We start from the raw sequence: 23,754 nt of genomic DNA, 5'->3' as shown, positions 1-23,754 counted from the left end.
TGTGGTTCTATGCTCCCACGTCAAAGCAACCCGCGCTGACCAGCGTATGTTCAACTAAACGGCCGTAACCCACACAACCTGCGGAGGCCCTCATCCAGCAGTGGAGTGAGTAAAGGGCTGTACGTACACGTACGGCTTAGGTTTAGACTCTGCGGTTAGGGATAGACTGCATTCTTTCTTACAGACTGTATGGATAGGTATGGCCCGAGACACTTAGTGTGTACACTCCAGTATATACCACGGTAGGGAACACGCCAGAGGGTCTATCCAACGCGGAGATGGAGCTACGAGATGGGATCGTGTGCACGTGCGAGGTCGATTGACTCGCGGTCACGACACCGTCAAAGGTGGCGCCGGCGTGGCGAAGGAGGCCTTCATCCTGCAGTGGATAAATCACGGCTGATCATGTTATGGCTGATGACGTATAAAGACGGTATGGTGTTGCTGTGTCTCAACAGGGACCTCGCTGTGACTGTTTAGGGTGGACATCCCCCCTGGCAAAACTTCAAAGCACATCTCCAGACGAGGCAAACGTCGGCTCGCAGAGGCAACTGAAACCCACGGACTTAAATCCAACCGGCTACTCCCACTGAGATGTCAACAAACCCTGCTGCACCTGGATGTTAGTTCATCTGCTACCACCAGGATGTTCCGTGGCCAGCTTTGCCGGACGCTAGTTGGACCACCTGCTGTAGTACTCGGCTGGTAGCCAAAGAGTCACCCGGATACTGGTCAAGTGGCCGCCTGGATTTTAATCGGCCAGAAGCTCAAATGTTAGTCAACCATATACTTGGATAGCAGTTGACCAGTTACCTGAATGTTATTCAACCTAGTTACTGGGATAGTAGTCATCCAATTATCTGGATGTTAGTCAACTTTGGATGATAGTCGATCACCTGAATAGATGCTCATCAATTGCCTGCCTTGAAGTGAGTCGGCCAAATACCTGGATATGAGTTGGCCAATTTACTATTTGCTCGGGAACCAATTACGTAGATGCTAGTTCACCAATTACTTAAGTTGTACCCTGGTTTACCATTTGCCCGGATGCCGATGACACCGCAGCTCTCCGAATGGCGATAAGACTCGTGAGCAGATGTTAGTCGACCAGTTTCCCGGATGAGAGTCGTCCTGCTTCCCGGATGTTAGTCGACCGTTCCCCACGCGATGATGCGATTCAGTTCCGTGGGAGACCACGTGACCCTGGAGCGTTGTGTTACCTACACCGTGAGTACCCAGCACCTTGTCCACCCAACCTTCACCCCTCCACCTCCTGTACCCCCCACCCCATTCGCCGGTTGTTGCAGAAGTTCACGGTTGGAATCCAGTCAGCCGCCCTTGTTAGTACCACACGGGCGTGAATCGACCGTAACAACACCACGTGCCGTCTGCTTCGCTCAGAGTGGACGATAAAGAACCCTCCTGTGACGTCACGTGAAGAAGAGTAGGCCGGCCATTGTGTGCCGGCATCACGGTCCACATTTGAAGCAAAACGACTTGATTGGGAAACACACAGCCGATCAGCGACCACTCAGACTTACTGATGCTGTTCTGAGTAAACAAGCGTAGTAGTAATAATAAATAAATAAATAAACCTGCGGTGACCACGTCTTATGGTTACAGGCCACGTGGTGCTGATCCAACGACAGAAGAAGGGAAATGGGTGAACAAAAAATAAACAATACCATTCAAAACCTCATATTATGGGGTGTTTAGCATCAAAGACTCGAGAAGAGGTTTGCAATAGTGGCTGCTCGTGTTTGCAAGTAAACGATGCAGACCAACGTCACGATTCATATTTGCTTTTTTGTTTCTGGCAGCTGCCCGGTGATGCTGGTTTTAACTAACAGTGTCACGTCGTACTCAATTGTTAAATGTGTGCGGATTGCTCTCCCAACACACCGGTGTGCTGAAGCAGTAACACATTGGCAAGTGTGTCCACGTGACAACTTTATCAATTGGCTTCGTCGGGTGGAGGAGGGTTGACGACACGCATTTAACTCGCGCAATCTCACTAAAAAATCAAATGTGAATCACGTACGAGCCACTGCCCAAGGTCTGTAGCACCAAGGACGGCCTCGCCACCCGCTGTGAAATGGTGACACTGCGCTGTCACTTCATACAACAATGATCTGTTGCTGCTGCGTAGGCAGTGGTGCACGAGTGCCAACAACAAAAACTCAACACATTCATCAATAACACTGTGGCCTTACAAAGACAAGTATGTATGTAATAGGCGACGTTTCAGCGCAATCACCCTTGTTCACTGCACATGGCCCATAGAGGTAGAGTGGATGCGAGTTGGAGACGGTGCTTTATATATACCGTGGAGCGTGACAAGAATTAAATTATTTAAATGTTTCCTGATTTACCATGCAGTTTTTACATAATCCACTTCGTGCTGCATTCCTGGGTTTAATTAAATTAGTACAGCAGATAGGGGGCACTCGCATATGCATTGTGTTAGCTGTTTTGGGAAAATTAGAGGGGGGCAAAGCAGCCCCCGGGCCTCTTGACTGCCGTGCCCTGTTGCACTTGAATAAAGTTATGACATGAGATATACGCCCCTACCCGCAGGGCTACCTGTGCCCCCCCAATATGCATACTCGTTGGCCACCACTTGCACACCAGCCGCCTTGCACCTTCTGCTCGCCCTCATTCAGTCGCCCGAATGGTTCATTCTTCCCGTGTACCCTCCACTGAGTCGAGCAAAAGTGAATTTCGGTGTTCGTCGACAAGCCACTGTGACCGTTCCAGCGACCATCTGCGGAGCCGTTCGCATTACCTTGCGTGGAGCGATGACGCGGAGGGCGGTGAGCGCCGCTGCACTGCGGTTCATACCCAACGGCCTGAGTTCGATTCCCCGCAACGGCTAACCATCTTGTACTGAGTTGAGCAACCTGCCATGTTACTGTACATTGGTGTGTTTGTAAACAGTGTGAATCAGAGAATGTGTTCAGGGGAATTCAGAAACAGCTCTGCAATGTCTTTTTCTAGACTCCAGTCTCTGACACGGCACTCGAATGTAATTGAGATAAAAGAGTGGGGAAATATATTTAGATATGTTCCTTCAACCAGGCTTTTCAGATTCGTCATATTATGGTTGTCTTCAACAGTTACGTTTGGTGATAAAAAAAAATACGATGCACTGATGATTGTGAGCAATCTCAGGAGTGCGTAGAATTGGTCCTAGCTGCAGGAGGAGACGGTGTTATTTCGTCGTCAACGTAAGCAATGGGTTTGGGGCGAACGGATGACCGAGGGGACGGCGTATCAGGCAGCAGGGATAGCCGAGGCATGGTCTCCCCACCGAGTGGAGGTTGATGAGAGGTTTTCGGAGGTGGTGGAAAGTTGTGAGTCTGTAAATCCAGAGCCGAGTGAGATGCAGTCACAAAGTTAGGAGAGATGCCTCTGGTGGCATGGCTGGCATGGGCCGCGGTGCCAATGAATCCGCCCGCCCCTCTTCGTAGCCCTGGGCCCACTGTTGTGTGGGCCCCGGTGCAGTTGCACCGCCTGCACACTGAATAACTATGCCGCTGAATGTCCCAAACGTAATGCCTTCTCTCAATAAGTTTTCATTGACATTTGAACGCTTTCCTACTTAGGTTTGAAGAGTTAATGCATTAGCTCTGTCCGTCTGTCTATACATGGGGTTTACGATTACTCTCGTAAAGATGATGCAATATTAATATTTTATTATAAAGTTGCCTTGTCATTCAGAACTTTCAAAAAAATCGTTATTAAATGGTAAATTAAATACTTTCAATGACATGCGCATTGGAAAGCGTTACAGAATCCATTTGCGTGCATTTCCCTTTTCTTGGTTAATACGTAGCCACCATACTTTTCTCCGCACCTACACCAAAGTGGAACCAGGGCCTGCATTCCACCACGGTGAGACGATGAATCACCGTCACGTACACATTTGCCCACAGTGTCCTGTACCGCAGCATCATTTCCAAAATGCTGCCCGCATAGGCCACATGAAAACTTGAGGGTGCAAAGGCCTGGGTAATGAATACGGTGGATGGGGGCCGCGCAGTCCACCAGGATTGTGCAACGGCCTCTGATGTTCTCAGGCTCCTGTATGGACTGGCAATTTGTGGAATGGCAATTAGAAGAAAGACTTTGTGGTCAAAGTACGACATATTTAAATATGTATGCGTGACATTTTATTAGGGGGGGGGGACCGCATTAATAAGATAATTTGTATTAAAAACCAGGAGGCATTCATCGTAGGATATCCCTTGAAGTGCTTGAAGAAAGTGACAGACGTCTTATAATTGATACCCCGTATGTTGAGTCGGTGAAGGGGTGGAGATTTGGATAAAAGTCAATGTCATCATGAGCATTTATTTGGTATATAGAGCCTCACAACTGTGATGTAAATCTCAAGGTGCTAAAATGGGTTTTTACATTGAAATTCCACACATGGGTAACAGAAAATATCTACTACAAGAAACAACATAGGACATTGAACAAAAGACCTTCCACCCATTGCAGTGGTACCACAGGCTGTGCATGTAACGGGAAGTCTGAAATAATCGGTATTTGTACGTTTTGTGAATTGTGACACCATTACGGCCGAAATTGCATGTTCCGTCAATGAGATCCTGTCATTGGGGATGCATAAACTTAGGGTATAATTTCACCTTGGTCAAACCGGCACACCGCATCCAGTATTCCTCTCGCGATGGATGTGGCTATTTATTATTTGCCTACTTCAGTCCACCAGTGACCCACAAAATATTCGGTGAGAATTAAGCCCTGCCCGCACGTAGCGCACAGAGCAATTTCATCTCTCAAGCAATGCCGCTTGCCAGAAATGAGAAGCGTCTGACTTACGTCTCAGTGCGGCGACTGTTCGACACAGTGTTGGCACAAGATATGGAGCTGATAATCGGCGAGGCGATGGCATCGAGATGGAAAGAGCGAGCGCAAGCGATGGTGGGGGCCCTTGGCAGAGTCAGAGCGGGTGTCGCGCTCGGAGCCGTGTGGGTTCCGTGTTTGGTGGCGTCGCTCACTGCGTTTCCACGCGCCCTCTTTAGAAGCGACTTTCACGGCAGCGAAAGCGTGAAGGTTGCCGATGGCTCAAAAACAAACCCCCTATCCCTTACTTTGTGCTGCAGAAAAGTTTTCCAGATTGGCAGTATCGGGACATCTGGTGTCACCTCCTCCGGGCGGGTGAACCTGGATAAGTGAAGTCTATCACACTCTGGAAACTCTTTAGGAGAAATGTATTCATCATCAGACGTTGAACGTTAGGGATTTGACATCCCACAGAAAGGTAGGCAAGGGACATCACACATGGGCTTCAGAATACAAATTGCTGTAGACATAATAAACGGGATAAATAACACCTCACGCCAGCACAGCACCATGAACCCGATGACCCTCACTTCGATTGCCAGGGGGCTAACATCAATCAACGATTTAAAGCTTTCGTGACTGCAGGGATTCATCTTCTTGGTTCTTTCGGTAAAGTCACGTAGAAGGGAAATAATAAAATAATAACAATAAAACATAATAAAATACAATTCTCACGACGTTTCGGCCACAACGCAAGTAGCCGTCCTCAGGTGAAGAACAGGTCTGTCGGAAAGACATTCAGACGCTGTCTTTCCGACAGCCCTGTTCTTCACCTGAGGACGGCTGCTTGCGTTGTGGCCGAAACGTCGTGAAAATTGTATTTTATTATGTTTTATTTATTTTATTTTATTATTTCCCTTCTACGTGACTTTACCGAAAGAACCAAGAAGATCAATCAACGAGTGGTATCCAAACCGGTCCTGGTCTTTCCAAACCTCTTCACCAGCCTGCATTGGTCAGCATGATTAAGTGCGAGCAATCCATGAGCTAGCCCCACGACTGACGCGGTGTCAGGAAGCCTTCGTCCTGTCGAGAGACAAAGGGGCCGCAAATTATATTTACCATTTGAATCAAAACTGTATCCATGTAAGCTGAGTTACTCGTACTTTTTCCGGCCCAACTGACACAGTGCAATGCAGGCCCACCCACACAGAAATGGCCTTTACATTCTACATATATCCATCACTGCAAGCATCTTAGCCGCACTCATCGGGAGCCAGAGAGGCATGTGTTCGACCTAGCAACCCTGCGTTTTTAATTTTTACGCAACCAGTCACCCGTAACGGAGAGCCTTAAGTATATTTAATGATATTATTACATAATGCAAAGGTCATGTGTTAATGTGTGGTTGCTCGCCAAAGGTATTTGAAGGTCCTTTTATGTGTTGCTTTAACAGTGTCATTCTGATTATAATTATCTGTGCATGGATGGAATTTGTCACACGTAGCTGATCTGACCTTACTACATGTTAATGGTTTAAAACGTGGCCAGCCATTGAACTCGGGCCACTGGTCCATCACGCCGTGCACCCACCACCGCTCCCCAAAAGTTGTGGAACGACCCCAAAATAACATCATTGCACACACACCTTCTGACACCGCGTCGAGGACATTATTAACCGCATAAACTGGCACCTTCCATGAAAACGCGGAATTTCCAACAACAACGTCAGCCACCAGAACTCGCTGCCACCCCACTGCTCATTTGAGCAGGCAAGACGTGCCGACTTTTGATGATTTTCACCGCAGTACCAGCGTGCGCGCGTCGTAGATGTCGGTTTTTCACACTCGTGCGCGCGCCTCCGTGCGTTCACTCGATTCTTCACGTGACCTCAAAAGGGCACGCCAGAGTGCACCTAGCCTGGCACAAGCGCTCTGGCGATGGCATGGCGGCTGTTGTTGTGCTCATGTGGACATGCGCGCGCGAGCACGCGCACCTTCGCGTGTCAGATTGTGCACTTGTGCGTGCGTGTGCGCGCGTGGGTCATTAGTGCGAATTGGCTCAGCCTGAGCAGAGAGCGGCACCCACGTCCATGATTCATCGAGCAGAGAGAGAGCGCGGGCGGGAGAGTGCGTGTGTGCATGAGGCACGAGGAGAGGGGCTGAGTGCATGTGTGTGTGAGCGCGTGTTTTTCTGCGTTGAGTGGTTGAGTGCGTTGTGCATTTTTGCTTGTGTTGTCAACATGACATCAGTGTGTGTGTGTGAGTGAGTGTTTCTTAAGTGAGAAGTGATGTCACATTGGTTTAGCGTGTTTGGTAAACTGAGTTTGATTCCTGGCCATGACGTTCATTGGCTACGTGGTGTCTTTACCTGGCCTGGCCCTCCCACAGGTGTGCTCAGGTTTGCATGGTGGTGGCCACACCACCTCTAGCCAGACTTAATAGGTGTTTGTTAACAACACTTTGCCCAGCAGTCTGAGGCCGAACAAATGCCGTTTATGAGTGTGTGTGTGTGAATGTTTACGTGAATGTATTTTGTCCGGATAATTCAAGAAGCTTTCCGTGGCTGTACCAGTGGAATTTCCATCTGGCACATATACAATGAGAGGATGATCGATATCCGTGTGAGGGCTAAGAATGTTTCCCTACTGACTTGGCATTTGCTGCTCACTCTGAAAAGATATTGGACACTCGGCTGCTGAACCTGCGGGTGGCCAAAAAGAGGTGGGGCTTTTATTGTCACCTCACCAATACAAAACACTTGCCAGAATACTCTCTGTAATCGAACACTCCACCCCCTCATCTCCCTATGTCTAATCGGGCCGTTGTTGAGATGATGTAGGAGATATTATACAGTACATTGGCGGTTTGCTTGTGACCAGCTTCAGTTTGGCAGCAATGGTCTCACTTTGGATAAATTGAGTGCCGTTAGCTTTTCATCAGCTGCATAATGCTCTGCGGAAGCTACCTGGCCTGTGGCTCCGCACACAGGTCTCAGGACATTTTTGGCCTCAGTTTTGCCCTCTCTTATTTATGGGTGCGAAATACAGATCCCTTCACAGGAACACCTGCACTGGCTTGACATACTTAGGCTAGCCTGCCAACAGTCTGTCCTCGGTTTAACCAGGTTTGATTTTATGATGAGCTCACTCGACCCTTTGAACATCTAGACACAGTACCACCAGTGAACACCTCCAGCAGGCGAGGTTGCGTTTTCTGTATCATCAAGCCTGTATGCCTAGCCACCGCATGCCCAAACAACGTTTGTTTGGCGAGGTGAACTTTGAGGCCACCTGAAGTGTCAAAGCCTTGCTCGCATATGGCCACAGGACAGACCCAGGTGATGCATCTGCTATTGTTCATTGTTATGTCAGTCCTTTGCCCTACATTGTTGCCGAAGGGCGACTGCCTCCAACTGTCGAGGAGCAACCTTCACTAGCCTCATCCGCAGAGGCCATTCTTGACACCGCTGTTACTAGTCATCAGCAGGTCCGCTCAACTCCAAAGCCTCCCGAAGTGCATCAGCTCACTTCTTCTTTAGCCCAGTGTCAACCTGACATGCTGATGGCGAACACAGGGTGTGTGTGTGTGAGTGTAGGAGTGCAACTGTGCGCGATAAAATCACCATAAATTCACCCAATCTCTTTGGATCTCAGAAACTATGCAGAGCTGAGCGTGGGTTAGTAATGGGATGAGTGACCCACCAGAACTTGGACTTGCCAAGTGTTGTAGACATGAGGCTGCGAGATGGTAGTTCCGAGTGTCTCCCAACCCCCCCCCCCCCCCCCCGCCTTATATGTGTGGTGGGTTTTCTCCAGATACTCAGATTTACTTCTACTAGAAGTGACGTATCCCAATGCAGGACCCTCTTGAGAAAAAATCTTGAGACACATTGGGACTGAATTGAGTGAATAAATTGGCATTGGCAAGTGTTGTAGATGAATGTGAGTGAGCGTATTGGTCAACCATCTTACATTGACCGATGATCTGGTGATTGATGCTCACTCAGAGAAGGAGTTGGAGGCGCTGCTGCTGAACCTGGAGCTTGCCACTAAGAGGTGGGCGTTACCATCAGCCCCACCAAAACTAAGCACCCGCCTGGGTATCTTGTACCATCATACACTCCATCCCCACAACTCCCAATTGGTGATAGGGTAGTTATGGAGAGAGTAGAGAGTTTCCCATACCTGGGCAGTGTGCTCATGACTGGCTCCGGTTTGACAGCAGAGGTCTCACTCCGAATCAGTGGAGAGGCATATTTTCATCAGTTGCATAATGCTGTGTGGATGCTACCTAGTCTGTCGCTCCACACGAAGCGGCAGGTCTATTCTGCCACGGTCATGCCCTCCCTTCTCTATGCTTGCGAAACGTGGACTCCCCTAATGGAACATCTCCGCTGGTTCGAAACATTTATGTTGGCCTGCCTACGATCCATCCTGGGTTTAACCAGGCTGGATTGCGTGAGGAGCTCACAAATCCTTGAAAGATCTGGACAAAGTTCCATCAGTGAGCTCGTCCGGCAGGCAAGGCTGCGTTGGCTGGGTCATGTAGCCCGCATGCCCAGCCATGCATGCCTAAACAGCTTTTGTTCAGCCGGATAGAGGGGGCTAAATGGGCGCGGCACAGGCTAGAGATGAGATGGAGTGATGTGGTACAAGAAGATGTGGAGCTGAGTGGACTTGCCGATGATTGGTACCAGCAGTGTCAAGATCGGCCTCTGTGGAGGAGGCTCGTAAAGGACGCTGCTACTGGGCAGTTGGAGGCAGTCGCCTTCCAGCAACAACGGAGGGCAGAGGAGCGAAGCTCACAACAACAAGCGGAGCGCCAGGCAGCTAAAACATAGCTAGTTGGCACAGTAGGGGGCACAGATAGTGCATCGGCCAGTCATCTCAGTCTGGGTCTGCCCCGTGACCTCCTGCCAGGGGGCGTTCGACACTTCACGTGCACATAGCCTGGCACAAGCGCCGTGGTGACGTCACCGCCACTTAGTGGCGGTTGTTGTTGTGTGTAAGCTGACATCGATGGGATACCTGGGTTTGAATTGAGCGAGTCTTCAAGTGTAGCTGTCTCAGCCGGGTCAGACATTATTATTGCAACAAAACTTTAACATTAAATTTGGTTCTGCCCTTCATTTTGGCTGAGTTCCAGCCCCAATAATTAAAAATATCGGTTTTGTTGTTATGTTACAAACCCTACTTCTGGTGGCAGGCTGAGTGAGAAAGTGATGTCACCTACTCTGGGACGGAAGATAACTTGAAGGGATCTCAGAAGTAGTTTTGTAACGTCCGCTTCTGTGAGCCGTCCTCTAGCATGAAGAGTTGCGCTGCTGTGCGAGAGATTCCAATGGATTTGTTTTTATTTCAACACGATGACGATAACACAATCGGGATAAAATTGGGGGGGGGGGGGGGGGAGGAAATACAAAAAGGTGGCAGGCAGGCAAGGGGGAGGGGGCGAATGATTGGATCGTGATTGTGTAGTTGAGTGTGTGTGTGTATGAATGGATTGTATGTGTATTTGTGTGAATAGATGTGTGCGTGTTTGTAAGAGTGTGAGTGTGTGTGTGGGGGGTTGAATGTGTGCATACGTGCTGTATAGGTATGCCTGTGTGCGAGAGTGTGAAGCATCAGTGCGGATATGCGTGTATGTGTGTGAGCGCGTGTGTAGGGGAGCGATAGGGGTTAGCTCATGGCGCTACGAACCCAGTGACCCAAGTTCGATTCCCGCTCACGGCCAACACCAGTGACGATTATGTGAACCATTGCTGGGCTTCCCCTATGTTGACTCAGCCTCAAATGGATACCTGATGTTATGTGTAAACATCGTCACTAGGGAGACAAAGGCGGCCGGGCTTGGTGCTGGCCACCCCCTTGTGTACCGGGCCGGCCTCGCTAACAGCACTTGCCCCCAGCAGTCTGTTCAAGGCGATAATGCGAATCTCTCGTCTTCGTCAGCACGTGTGTGCTTCGTGACCGCCTACATAACACGCCGACGAGCAACTCAATCACGATTCCCAGTAACCACGGCAACTGGAGAGACGTTCACACCGGCACCGGGAATGCGCTCAGGCAGACAGAGAGAGAGAAAGAGAGAGAGATATCACAGAAGAAGGGAGAGCGCTGCGAACGTAGGAAAGACCGAGGAGACGCGTCTGAGAGCGTCACCCATTGTAAGATGTTGAGAGGTGGGAAGAAGAGAGATGCCCCACGAGATCGATGGCTGTTTAAGAGTGGAGCTGGTGGTAGGGAGATGCCCGGAGACTGCAGCTAGGGAGAAGATTGACAATCGAAATATTAGACGGGACAAAAAAATGATTGATGGCAAATAGAACAAATTATTTTGTTAAGCTCCGGCATTGGTAGTGGTGCATAAGCATAAAAATAAACGTTGGCCTTAAATGTATTGTAATGTTGTAATGTAGGGTTGTTACCAATATGACCCCCCCCCCGCCTTGCCTTGCTCCGTTGTTGCAATTCTGGCTCATGGAGTCATGGTGCGTTTCAGTAATACTCTTTTTTATTCATATCGTGGTGAATGTGACGGCCTCTGATGGTTAAGTGCTTGTCTTGATTTGAAGCTTTCGTGACTGCAGGAATCCATACTCTTTGGTTATTTCGGTAAAGTCACAGCAGACATCGCTATGGCTGTCGCGATTTTCACCTGAAGACGACGGCTTGTGTTGCTATCGAAACGTCGTGATTTATTTTGTTTTATTTCTACCTACGTGACTTACCGAAAGTGCTTGTCTCGTAAACCCAGTACTTGAAACGTATTATCACTGGCTGTAACCGTGGTGAAGCCACTGCCGGATGAAGGCCTCCCCAGGCCATCGGCAACCCTAGCCACGGTCACGCGAAACGAAAATCCGCATCCAGCGCCTGCAACACGCGAGCTGATCCCATCGCTCCATCGCTCCGTCTCCACGGAGGACGTTGTATTGAACGTTGCATTGAATCTCAACCGCGATTCAACGCGTGTGTGTATCTTGGACAAGTCAATTTGTTTTTGGTTAACTTGCGGTGCCTTTCTTGCGCAAATTTGCCACCCAAAGCGCCATGAAATCATTAAACATTGAAACAGTATGAAGCTAGTTGTAATTACTGGCCGAAACGTCGTGCTCAGATTATAAATGTTGTGGCTTGGCTCTCCAACACACCGGTTAGTGCTGTACTCGTGACGAATTGGCCACGTTCTGTTTACGTGACAACCCTTACTAGTTGGCTGTGTCGGGTGGTGGCGGGTTTTAACGACACATTTATATATTTACGCGATCTAACCGAAAACAACCTCTATTATTAAATAATATATATGTTTAATTATGTTGATAAATAATCATTAAAAGCAAGTTGTGTAAGTGTATCTCAAGCTTAAGAATCAGTATTAATCGAAGCATCTGCACAGCTCTGCAAGAAGACGGAGGTTTTGAGAGATGTGCGTCTCTCAAATTTCGTTAACCAGCACCTTCCGATACATCGGGATCATAAGCCCAGTGCCGCCTGTTCCCCTAAAATCGCGCAACCCCTTCTAGATCACAGCCGCCTCACTCCACGCCACAAATACAAATGAAGGCGAGAGATGGAAGCGAGAGTCTGAACTGCGGCCGTCGTCAAAAATAAACATCTCATACGGGCACCGACCATCGAACCTCCCGGTTTCAAACTTCCACGTCGCCAATGGTCGACCATCAACCGAATCAGGACCGGGCATGGCCCATGCGGCCAATCTTTGATGCACAAATGGCTTATCGAAGATTCGGCGTCCTGCGAGTGTGGCCACCAATCCCAAACGATCGACCACCATGTTGTAAGCAGCTGCTGTCTTCACTCCGTTAAAGGAGGAACGGACGAGATCCACTCTGCGTCTGAACAGACAAGTGAGTGGGTAACAAAATTAAAATTGTATCTTTCATCTGCCGCTATGAATCCATACTAAAGAAGAAGAAAAAGAGTGAGAAGTTGCAGTCGTAATGTGTCCGTGCGGGGCAGAGGTTCCAAATGAGCCAAATGTTTAAGAGAGAGGCCCTTTTCTTAGAGAGAAAATGACAGATGTGACCAATTAGATGGGGAGAGGTGTTTCCGAGGATGCGTGATAAGCGAGAGACATGGGAGGAAGCCTACAACCAAATCACGTGGAGTGCGCCCGAATCCTGCCATATCTCGGAAAGTTGAGCAGGGTGTAGCCTGGATAGTATTGGGAATGGGTGACCACCCTGCCTAACACAAGTGTTACAGGCTCCTGCCGTGCTACATTGTCAGCAGATGACAGTGTGGCAAAACACATCTTTTGTACCGTACACTTTATGCTCCCGAGTCTGAAATAATTCTGTGATGTAACCACCGCAGAGGTCATGCTGTAACACGGAGCGAGGAGCAGAGATGTCTTTGTCTCGCGACAGCTCGGTGGCACGGAGTCACAATTTGGAGAGAAAGAAGCAAGCAAAAAGAAAAGACTTCAAACACGGAGCCTTTTCGCCCGTCCCCGTGAGGTCTCGATGAGCGATGGGGTAGCATTTGAGACAGGGTGGAGGAGTTCCCATACCTGGGAAGTGTCATCGCCATGGCCAGGCTGTCGGCAGCGTTTCGTGCCGAGGGAGGCCAAGCAGAACCATCGTTCTGTTAGCGCCGTAAACTTCTGCACTTGAGCTCCACACCCGCAGTGATTTAATTCGAATGGCTCTTTGTCCTTTCCACTGCTGGATGGAGGAGGACCTACCCGCAACCGTGTCGGTGAAAGAGGGATGGGGTTGTTTGACCATACTTCAGAACGCTGGTCACTCTTGGTTGGTGAAAGGGCAGGCCAGGATCAGTCCAGATGTCACTTGCGACTGGCGTAGCTGTGGATGGAGTCACGCAGTGCGCTAACCACTGTGTCGCCATTCCACACGAGCGCGCTTCTCCATAGATAAGTATCGTCTTTTTACACAGGTAGGATCTGTACAAACCATGGCATCAATGCAAAATTATAAACTCTCCAATGTGCAACTGTGGTAGTCCAGAACAGACCATACAACGTAGAACGAACGACGCAATGCCCGATCCACAAACACGAAGGAGGTATCACAGCGATACACCGCGCTGATCCTGATGCGGTAATCTGGCTTGAAGCACCCGAATGTGAAATTGTAGTTGTTGCTCTGAATCTTGATCAGCCATACGAAAGAAGAAGGTACGGGTTGAGGTGCACTCGTCCGCTGGTATGCTGACTTGTGAGGATATTGCAGGATGTTAACTAGGGAAAATTGACAAATTGAGAAATGTAAACAACACTAAACATTGTAAAAAAAAATATGATCTCATTTTAAATAAACACAAACGTTTCAAGTAATGCAAATGTGTTTAGATTTTAGTGGCTTCTAAGAAATGTTACATTAAAGCTTATATATATGCTCCAAGCACGTGTGCTGTTTCATTCAGATGCTGTCGCCTCGACAGACCTGGTTTTACCTGAGGACGGCTGCTTGCGTTGCGGCCGAAACGTCGTGAGAATTATTTTATTATGTTTTATTTTTATTATTTTATTACTTCCCTTCTACGTGACTTTACCGAAAGAACCAAGAAGATGAATCCCTGCAGTCACGAAAGCTTTAAATCGAAATTTATCTATGTTATTGTTTTTTCTTGGTAATTTGCTTACATTTCCGAAACTTTGCACTCGTGTTTTGTTGCTGTAACTCTTTGACCCGCCCCGACTGCGCATGTGAAAAAGAGCTTCATACCTCATCGTATTTCTCCAGGATAAATACGGAGTCTTCTTCTCAATGAAGACACGGTTCAGCTTGAAATAGGAATACGTAAAACGTTGTCGGTGGCATTCACGGCGGTGCGGTGGGCATTGCACTGGGCTAAGAACCCGGTGAGCTGAGTTTGACTCCCAGGTGTAGCCAACATGAGTGATAAGTGACATCTGAAGCGGTACTGAGCCTCTTCACCCTTTACGAAGCCTGCCCCGGCCAGCGTGGTGAAGTATGGTCATATAACCTTTACGACTAAAACACGGCATGGGGAGACCGTCATCCAGACGTGGACTAACAAAGGGTGCTGTTTATGTTTTAACAAATTATACTCGTAGGCCATCATTCCTCCCGAACTACAGCTACCTTTCTCAGTGTCTTCCCACCTGATTAAATAGTCGAGGTTCGGCCAGGAATACTGTAAATACACATTGGATCATGTGGCCACACGATGTTGCCTGCTGAGGCTGATGATGTCATGGATAGTTTTTGTGTTAAAAAACGTTTGAGATGTGATCGCACTCAAACATTCGCACAGACACACTGGCACATACACACGCACATTCTCGGACACGCATGCACATTTACACATGCACGATCACACATTCAGACAATCATTCAGGCACACGCACGCACAGGCACGGTTGCTCACATAGACACACATCGACATTCAGACACACAGAGGCACATCCTCACAAGCACAAAAGAACCCCCGTGTAGCCTGTAACAGACTGTTGGGGCAAGTGCTGTTAGCGAAACACCTATGAAGGCCGGAACGGCACACGAGGGAGCTGGTGTGGCCAGATTCATGCCCGACCGCCTTTGTCTTCCCTGTACTCATTTTTTACACACACCTGACCAGCTACTCATTGAAAACTGAGTCGTTATAGAGGAGGCCCAGGACCAGTTACGATATCATTCGCCACTGATGTTAGCCGTGGCCGAGAATCAGAACTCAGCCGGCTTGAGTTGGTAGCACGGTGCACTACTAACCACTGTGCCACCGCTCCTCACACACACACACACAGCCCGCTCCCAGACGATCCCACGCTTTGGTATAAATAGTTGCATATGTAAACACAGGAGTGTGTGTGTGTGCAGAAGGGAAGAGAGAGGGTGGGAATGAGGGTGGATGAGAGAGCAAGGAGAAAGGCCGTGGGGGGAGGGAGAGCCGAGAGATACAGGGAATGGGGCAGTGGAGGTTTGGGAGAGGGAGGGCGAGGAGATGGAGTGATGGATGATGATGATGATGGTGGTGGTTATTATGATGTTGACAACGGAGAGGGTGTGTGCCTTGTGTGTACGTGCCTGTGTGTATGCGCGTGGCTGTACGTGTGTGTGTGTGTATACACACGTGTATTCCTGTGTGTATCTATGTGTACGTGTGCATTCGTACGTACGTGTGTGAAGTGATGGTGGTGGTGGTTAGAGCACTTCGCTCAGAATCTAACAACTTGAGTTCAAGTTCCGGCCACGGCTAACGTCAATGGCGAACGGTGTCTAAACCTACATCGCATCTTCCCTAGGTCAGCTCGGCCTGAAAAACGTACTTAGTGTGGTGTATAATCTGTATCTTCAAGCAGACAAATAGGCTTGGCCACACCACTCACTCGTGCACTAATATGGCCTTGATAGGCGCGCGACAAAAGCATTTGCCCTGACAGTCTGTATGTATGACTAAACAGGAGATCTTTGTCTATATTATTACTGTGCTCCTGTATTTGTTTCAAGTTTCACTATTTTGTTTAACCAGGTGAGAACTTGAGAGACCAGAACACGGTTCTGTCATTTAAGAGTGACCTGGGTTTGTTTTCATACGTGTATGCCCATGCACCTTTGTGTGTGTGTGTTGAATCCTGAGCATCTAAAGTGTTTGGGTTTTGAATTAGTCAATGGTAATTTGGGATTGGTGTTCAGTTTTTGGACGAATTCACGTAATTTTTCAATAATTGTAAAATAAGACATTATCCCAAATGCTGCGAAGCAGGTTTTTAGCATGGATCAAGGCCGTAATTATAATATATATATATATTGGGGACACCCCCCCCCCCCCCAATATTCAAATATGCTCAAAATGTCCCCCCCCCCCCAATATATTGCTATAAAAAAATATAAAAGTAGTAATAATTGCTTTGCTATTTAAATCTAAACAACAATTGCTAAACCTTGGCCACAATATATGGACTTGCCTTGATATAAATCAATGCATAGATTTATGTGTATATGATTGTGGTTATGGTTGTACTCTATTAATCCCGAATCTCAAACATTAAATACAATGAAACAAGAAATGGTAAAAAAAAAAAGTAAAAACAGAGCAATGTAATACAATACACTATTAGACATTATTGTAAAAAAAAAAGTCCATCCCATGTGTTAGTGGATTTTTAAATATTTTAGGCAGGAAATGGCAGGAAATGAGTTTTCAAATTTAGATTTTTTTTTCTGGTTTGGGACCCCCAGACCCCTGGAAGATTTGGTCTGCCCCAATGTTGACTCCATGGCTACGGCCTTGGTATGGATTATTGGCATAAGGCACTACCACTGGAGTGCAAGATACCATCTATCCATAATAATCCTATATTGTTATACCCTGTACAGGTTGTCCCTGCTTTCTTGTAAACCTCATCGTAAATTGGATCATCGTAAATCGGACCCGATTTTCCTATAGACAGTAAAAACAGTTGAAACATCACTTTCCGATGTGTTTTTCCTTTTATCAGCCGTATTTAACAGGGCTTAATGGGTAAAAATCCACAAAAACACTTCAGAATAACAAAAGCTACACGTCAAGACACATCAGAAACCAGACTGACTCTCTCCAATGTGTTCGGGGTTATGTCAGAAGATGCGTCGTAAATCAAGTTTCGCGTTGTAACTCGATCCGTGGTGGCATTATGTAAACGTCGTAAAGTGGATCGTCGTAAACCGGAGACCGCCTGCATTCCTGTATTCCTCTGAACAAATGTATGAACATTGAGATGGATGCAAGCAAGCCAAAATAATTCCCGCACTGCTCTGGCTGAAATTAAGCACTCGATGGAAGGATGTGCTGGAACGAGATATGAGGACAGTGAATATTACTGGGGAAAAGGTGCAGATTCGAAGCACATGGGGAGAGAAAAGCCGAGCGGGGGACCCCGTACAATAGTGGGGCTTCTGGCTCAAAAGACGTTGCATGGTGTGTGTGTGTATGTGAGGCTTTCTTTGGTGAGCGGTAGTGTAAATGGTCAGCGCTTTGCGCTACGAACCCGACCACCTGAGTTTGATTCCCGCTCACGGCCAACACCAGTGACGATTATCTGAAGTGGTACTGAGCCTCTCCTAGGTTGACTCAGCCTCAAATAAGTACCTGGTGTGCTGTGTAAAAATATTGCCACTGGGAAGACAAACGCGGTCGGGCGTGGTGCTGGCCACCCACTCCCTAACAGCACTTGCCTCAACACTCTGTTAAGGCTATACGGGGATCTTTGTATTGTGTTTGTGTGTACAGCCTTTGTGTCTGTGTGTTTGTGTTGATGTGTGATCACGGGGCCTCGAGGTGCACATAGCCTGGCACAAGCGTCGTGGTTACGTCACCGCCACTTAGTGGCGAATGGTGGTTGTTGTTGTTATATATGTAAAAAATAATGCCTTTTCCAAAACTGCTGAAGAAAGCACTTCCAAACGTTTACTTGTACTTTTTTGTTCACACATACAAGAAGTGGCCGGGTGTGTCAGTGGAGTCAGCGTGGCAGGGTTCAGGGCCGCTGAGTCTGCGCTGCCGAGACCCTGGGCTCACATTCGGGTTTCAGGCGACCCGTAATGCAACTGGATTCTCAAGTGAAGGGAGTTCACGGCCAATGTTCAGTTACTGCGCAAAATAAAAGCCATACCATGTAACATTTGTTTTTTGGAATTAATTTTGGTAAAATTTGCAGGGAGGAGAATTACGAGAAAATGTTTTGGACTTGCGTGTGACAAACATGGCTCTGTAGCAGGACCCCAAAAAAGGGTTAATTAAAGAGAAAACGGAAGGGATAACGGAAATATAATAATGGTATGGCAGATAAGAGGACTTCCACTGTAAAGATAAAAGGTAAAGATGCAGCCCTGCAATTTCCTACTCACGCCTCTGCTGGCAGATGGACCTATGCTAGAGGCAGCTCTAGAAAGTCCCTCTCGAAGGTATGTTGGCCTAGAGCAGGGGTCGGCAACCAAAATAACAAGAAGAGCCATTTCTTGCCAATTCGGTACAAAATTCAGTATTTCAAGAGCCGCAATGCATCTGAGTACATACTGTACATACGTACATATCGTCAAGAAGCAGCCCGTAAAGAGCCGCATGCGGCTCCGGAGCCGTAGGTTGCCGACCCCTGGCCTAGAGTGTCTTGGAATTGGTCGGAGTAGCGGCTGGGGTGGTTTAAGAAACGTGCCCATCGTTCAACAGCTGCGCAGGAAGACTGCAAGTCCAGTGTGCTCACCATTACGTCCACCAAATTTCACTGTACGCATCCAAAAAAGCATCTCCTTGCTCGGATGAGTGCTGGAGCTGCACTCATCTCTTGTGGCAGCCCTCAGGTCAACGGAGGAAATGTCACACGCTATCCTTGGAACAATCACTTCTAATTTTCCACACTGGGTCACGTATTGTTGGATGATGAAACGATAGGTTTGTTAATTCTTCATTTTCCTGGTATTGTCCCTTACTCACGGTGGTGTCTGCTGCCTTCCTGCTCTTCTTTCTCTGCTCATTCCTCTCCTGGGCCATCATCTACACATCCACTCCAGTGTCCTTTCTATCCTGGTTCATCACTTCAAATAGCCTCCTCTCGCTAGACCTGCCTCTCGGACTCCGCCCTGGTGCTACCATGTTCATCGGCTTTCTTCTTCTGACGTGGGTTTCCTCTCTTCTTACGACACGTCCTGGCCATCTGAGTCGACTTTCTTTCGGCTACTCTGAGATTGGTAACACCACTCTCTTTCACCATTTTCCTCGTTTCTTCATTGCGAAAGAGACGAGGAGGAAAGCTAATTTTGGCGAGGTCCTCCGCCAGCCACCTCGAGTGCTCTTCGCTGATGTCATCACGTGAGTGGGAGTCTTTAAATTCGGATAAAGTTTTATGCGGCTTTTACCCACGCTGCATTTAATAATAATATCTTTTTAGCAAAAAGTGTCCCGACATTTTAATGGAAGCACGGCCAATGTTTATTTGTTCGTGTGGAGCATCTCCCTCCCCGGCATGACCGGGAAAGACCCCGGGAAAAAATTTACAGAGAATCGTTTCGCTGGGGAAAGGGCAGGGTCGCTCCTGCATGGACGCCATTGTTAGTGTTGTTTTGTTGTTGTTGTCCTTGCGTCATTCTCCCTGTGCTCTTGGCATCTGTCGGAAACGAAGTGTGGGTTCAGACCTCTCGTAGCCTCGGTTCACCAGCTCCGTGTGTTGGAGAACGGTTCCCAGAAAGAGACACCACAGAACTATTTCTGAGAGATCCATTCAACTTACCTTGTTTTTTGTGTATCCACACAAACGCGAGGGTGTGCTGCGCTTTCCCAAGTGCACTGCTACAGATGTCATAGAATGAGCGCACACAGCCGGAAGTTAGCCAAACGGAGTGAAAACCAAATACAATGTGCTGTCATTAGTGACCGGGCTAAGACATTCGATTAACTATAGCTGAACCCAAGTGAATCACAGGCGCGAGAGACCCAGATTTCAAGCATTGGCTCAGTGTCTCTGTCCTCCAAGCACTCTGGCTCACCCCACGGACCACGGGACGTCATCTTCTTGCTCACAGTTTTGTTTTTCTGGTGCAGAAAAGGGGGTGCGGAAAATTCCAACGAGACCCTTGGGCACAGTACAGCAGCGCAGTAGTCGGCTCGAAGAGTGAGGCGGGCCGACGTGGTACTAAGGGGGTAGCTGGCGACCGAGAGGGGCTTGCTGACAGCGGGCACCGGCCGCGGTGTTGTCGGGATCGGCCCGTGAGGTTGCGGAGGGGGAATCGTGAAAGACGGAGGCGGGCGACCGGCGGCAGCCGCCCTCCATCATCAACAGGAGGCGGGGGAGTGACGTTCACGGCGGCGAGCGAGAGCGTTGGAGAAAAATAACACAGAGTTTGGAGAAGTAGCCAGTTTTTTTCTTTTAAGATTATGGGGCTTTGGGTCTGTTGCCTGAGCTCCTGTCGGCGAGCCTTCATAACTCCACCCAATACCACCTGGGGGTCTGTCACAGGAACTCCTATGAAAGTACCTTCACAACTCCACCCTTACCACCCGGGTCTGTCCCGTGACCTCCTTTGTCAAGAGAACCTCCGTCACTCCATCCTCAGCGCCTGGGCTCTGTCCTTTCGTTGCTGTCAGCAAAAGTTTCACGACTCTTTTCCTCATCGTCTCGGCTCTCGACCGCGACTTCCCATCAGCGAGATTCCACCACAGTGAACCGGATCTTGTAAAAAGATGGGCAGAGTGATGCCATGGCCACTTTGGTGCGGATATTGTGTCCCTCGCTCGAGCACCTGTGCTTATGTTGCCTGTAACACGGTGTATGCGTACTTGTGGGTTCTTTTTTTTATTTGTTATCATTGTGTGCAGTAGCCCGTGCTGCTCTTGTTCCGGCGGTTGTGTGCGGTTCACGAGGCGTCATCTTATGTGTTGACAAACGCTTGTGAGTGCGTGTGGTACATGCACTGTGTGTACATACACACGCATGTACATGTGTGGGGGTCCGTGTGTGTGGGCCTGCGTGCGTCTTGCACCCTGAATTGTACATTTTGTTTCCTGCAAAATTATGGGAAGGCACGTGACATTTCATTCCCATACTATGACCCAAGTGTGACTTGTCTGCTTAAAATTGAAACTATGTGACTCTGCGTATGTGCGTGTGTGCACGTTTGTGTGATTGTGTGTTGGGGAGCAGTCGTGCAGCGGTCCGCACGCTGCGCTACAAACCCGGTGGACCCGAGTTCGATTCCCACTCACTGTCAACATCAGTGACGATTATCTGAACTGGTCCTGGGCCTCTGCTAGGTCGACTCCATCTCAAATGAGTACCTGGTGCGGTGTGTAAACATCACTACTGGGGAGACAAAGGTGGTCAGGCGTGGTGTTGACCACCCATCCCCTTCGTGTGCCATGCCGGCCTTCATAGGTGCTCGCTAACAGCACTTGCCCCAACAGTCTGTTTTGGATATACGGGGGATCTTTGTTGTGCGTGGCGCAGTGTTGATCACAGTGCAAAAGACCCAGCTGCCTGAGTTTGATTCCCGTGGCGAATGTCAGTGGTCAGCGATATCTGAGCCATTTCTGGGCCTCCCATAAAATGTTTACAGTACCTGGTGCGATGTTTATATATCAGCAATGGGGAGACAAAGACGGCTCGGCATGGCGCAAACCCACATTACCTCCTTTTGCGCCATAGGTGCTCGCTAACCGCACTCGCCCCAATGGTCTCCGAAGGCTGCACGGCGGGTTCGTTGTCTTTGTATTCGTGTGCGTGTGTGCAGTGCACTTAGCAGCTTGTAAAAGACTCCACCTTTCCCACTGGACTAACTCTCGAGATTTTATTGCAGAGAGAGAGAGAGGGAAAGCGGAATGGGAAGAAATGTCGCGTTGGCAGCTTCGACAGACGTGTACAGTATTTCCACCCGCAGCAGATCGATCTGGAGAATGTGGCAACAGCGCAAGTGAGATGGATTTCGCCGTGGGTCCCATGACCCTACATGAGAATGTTTCACAAAAAGCGATGAAACGCAGAGCAAAATGTAATTCGGCGCGTTCTAATTGAACCCAAACCATGGTGTTAAGGTCGTGCCCTTTACGCTGTTTTCGTGCTAAAATGTACAATGGGATCAAGTGAGCCTGTTGCACACGATAATTGCATCATAGTTGTGTGTGTTTCGGGTACGTTGACACATGAAGGTACGTGTGCATATACACGTTGCCGGCACGGACATTTATTTGCGCACTGCACCACTCGCCACTTTGGCGACCCCGAGTTCAATTTGGCAGCCATGGCGAACGTCAGCGGCGAATGATATCTGTCCCAGACCCGTGCCTTAAATGAGTACCCGGTGCGGAGTTGTAGATATCAGCACTGGAGAGACAAAGAAGGCCGGACGCGGTGCTGTTTCTAGCGACGCCAGCCCGGGTGTTAAGTGTGACATCTTTCTCCGTGGTGGAGGCAACACCCCTGGGTAATCTTCCACACGGCAGATCGTCCCACACGAGGATAGATATTTCCCCTCCCTGCTTGCCCTGGGTCCTCTCTGTGCAGACAACCTCGAGAGGACATCTAACGTCGACCCCAGGGAGGGCATCCTAACCCTTACTCAAACCCTTGGGTGAGTAAACAAGAAAATGAGGAAATGTAGGGCAGTGCATATCATTATCATCATCAGAGTTGTTTCTTTTTGTTTACATTTTGACTGCTTGTGTTGTGGTTATTGCAAACATGATGCCTTGTATAAAGGTGTCAGTTTTTGTACCAGTTGAAAGGGTAAAAACCTACTACTATGAAATGTATTTAATGAAAGTGGCTCAGCGGTAGAGTGGGCGGCTTGCAATCGGATGGTTGCGAGTTCAAATCTCGGTTTGTCGTTGACGCAGCCCATCATTCCTCCCTCTGGGGTTGATCAAATGAGTACTACTTCATAGAGAAGTCGACTGAGGTTGTCCTATAGATGGACTCCCCTCCAACCATAAGAATGTGACATTAGCACCACTGGCTCGGGACTGTAAAACGGAGATGAGCCACCGATGCCTCATTGCTCATTTGAGCATGAATCGTCTTTGCCCCGACCATTTAATAAAAGGAACAATGCCACGTCAAAGAGCTCTACGATCACGGTGGTCAAAAATGTAAACATCTGTTGGGGAAGGGGGTGATTTTACCATGGTGAATATCTACCGTGTGACACGAGCCATCATAGATGCTCGCGAACAGGCACTTGCTCCAACAGCTTTGCGGGGGAGGGATCTTTGTATCTTTCGTATATACGTGTGTGTGTGTGTGTGTGCTTTAAGCACCCGCATAATCACGCGTGCACACTCACACGCACATGCAGGTCCGGAATCTCTTACATAAACATCTTTGGTACGCAGCCAGTGCTGATTGCATCCTCATATATACTGTATACACACTCGTATGTACTATACACACACGCGCGCACACGGTATTGTGAGCGTGCGTGTTTTGGCATACGCATGTTTGTGTGCGGTGTCGAGCGTGTGCTCGGCTT

The 23,754-nt window shown here is 48.5% G+C and overlaps 1 protein-coding gene across 2 annotated transcripts in view; it reads left to right on the top strand.

The window, feature by feature from the left end:
* Positions 1-23,754, top strand: part of LOC133347654 (rho GTPase-activating protein 6-like) — a 57,939-nt gene that overhangs the window by 5,755 nt on the left and 28,430 nt on the right. For both annotated transcript variants that reach the window (XM_061560116.1, XM_061560117.1), the window contains exon 2: positions 459-1,227. In XM_061560116.1, the coding sequence (XP_061416100.1) occupies positions 1,168-1,227 (60 nt within the window). In that variant the 5' untranslated portion in view covers positions 459-1,167. The remainder of the gene's footprint in view (positions 1-458; positions 1,228-23,754) is intronic.

This window comes from Lethenteron reissneri, chromosome 26 (genome assembly GCF_015708825.2).
Source record: "Lethenteron reissneri isolate LAM-NWPU_2019-01 chromosome 26, ASM1570882v1, whole genome shotgun sequence".
Taxonomy (NCBI): domain Eukaryota; kingdom Metazoa; phylum Chordata; class Hyperoartia; order Petromyzontiformes; family Petromyzontidae; genus Lethenteron; species Lethenteron reissneri.
Note: the sequence above shows the minus strand (reverse complement) of the source record. Positions and strands in the feature narration are given on the sequence as shown.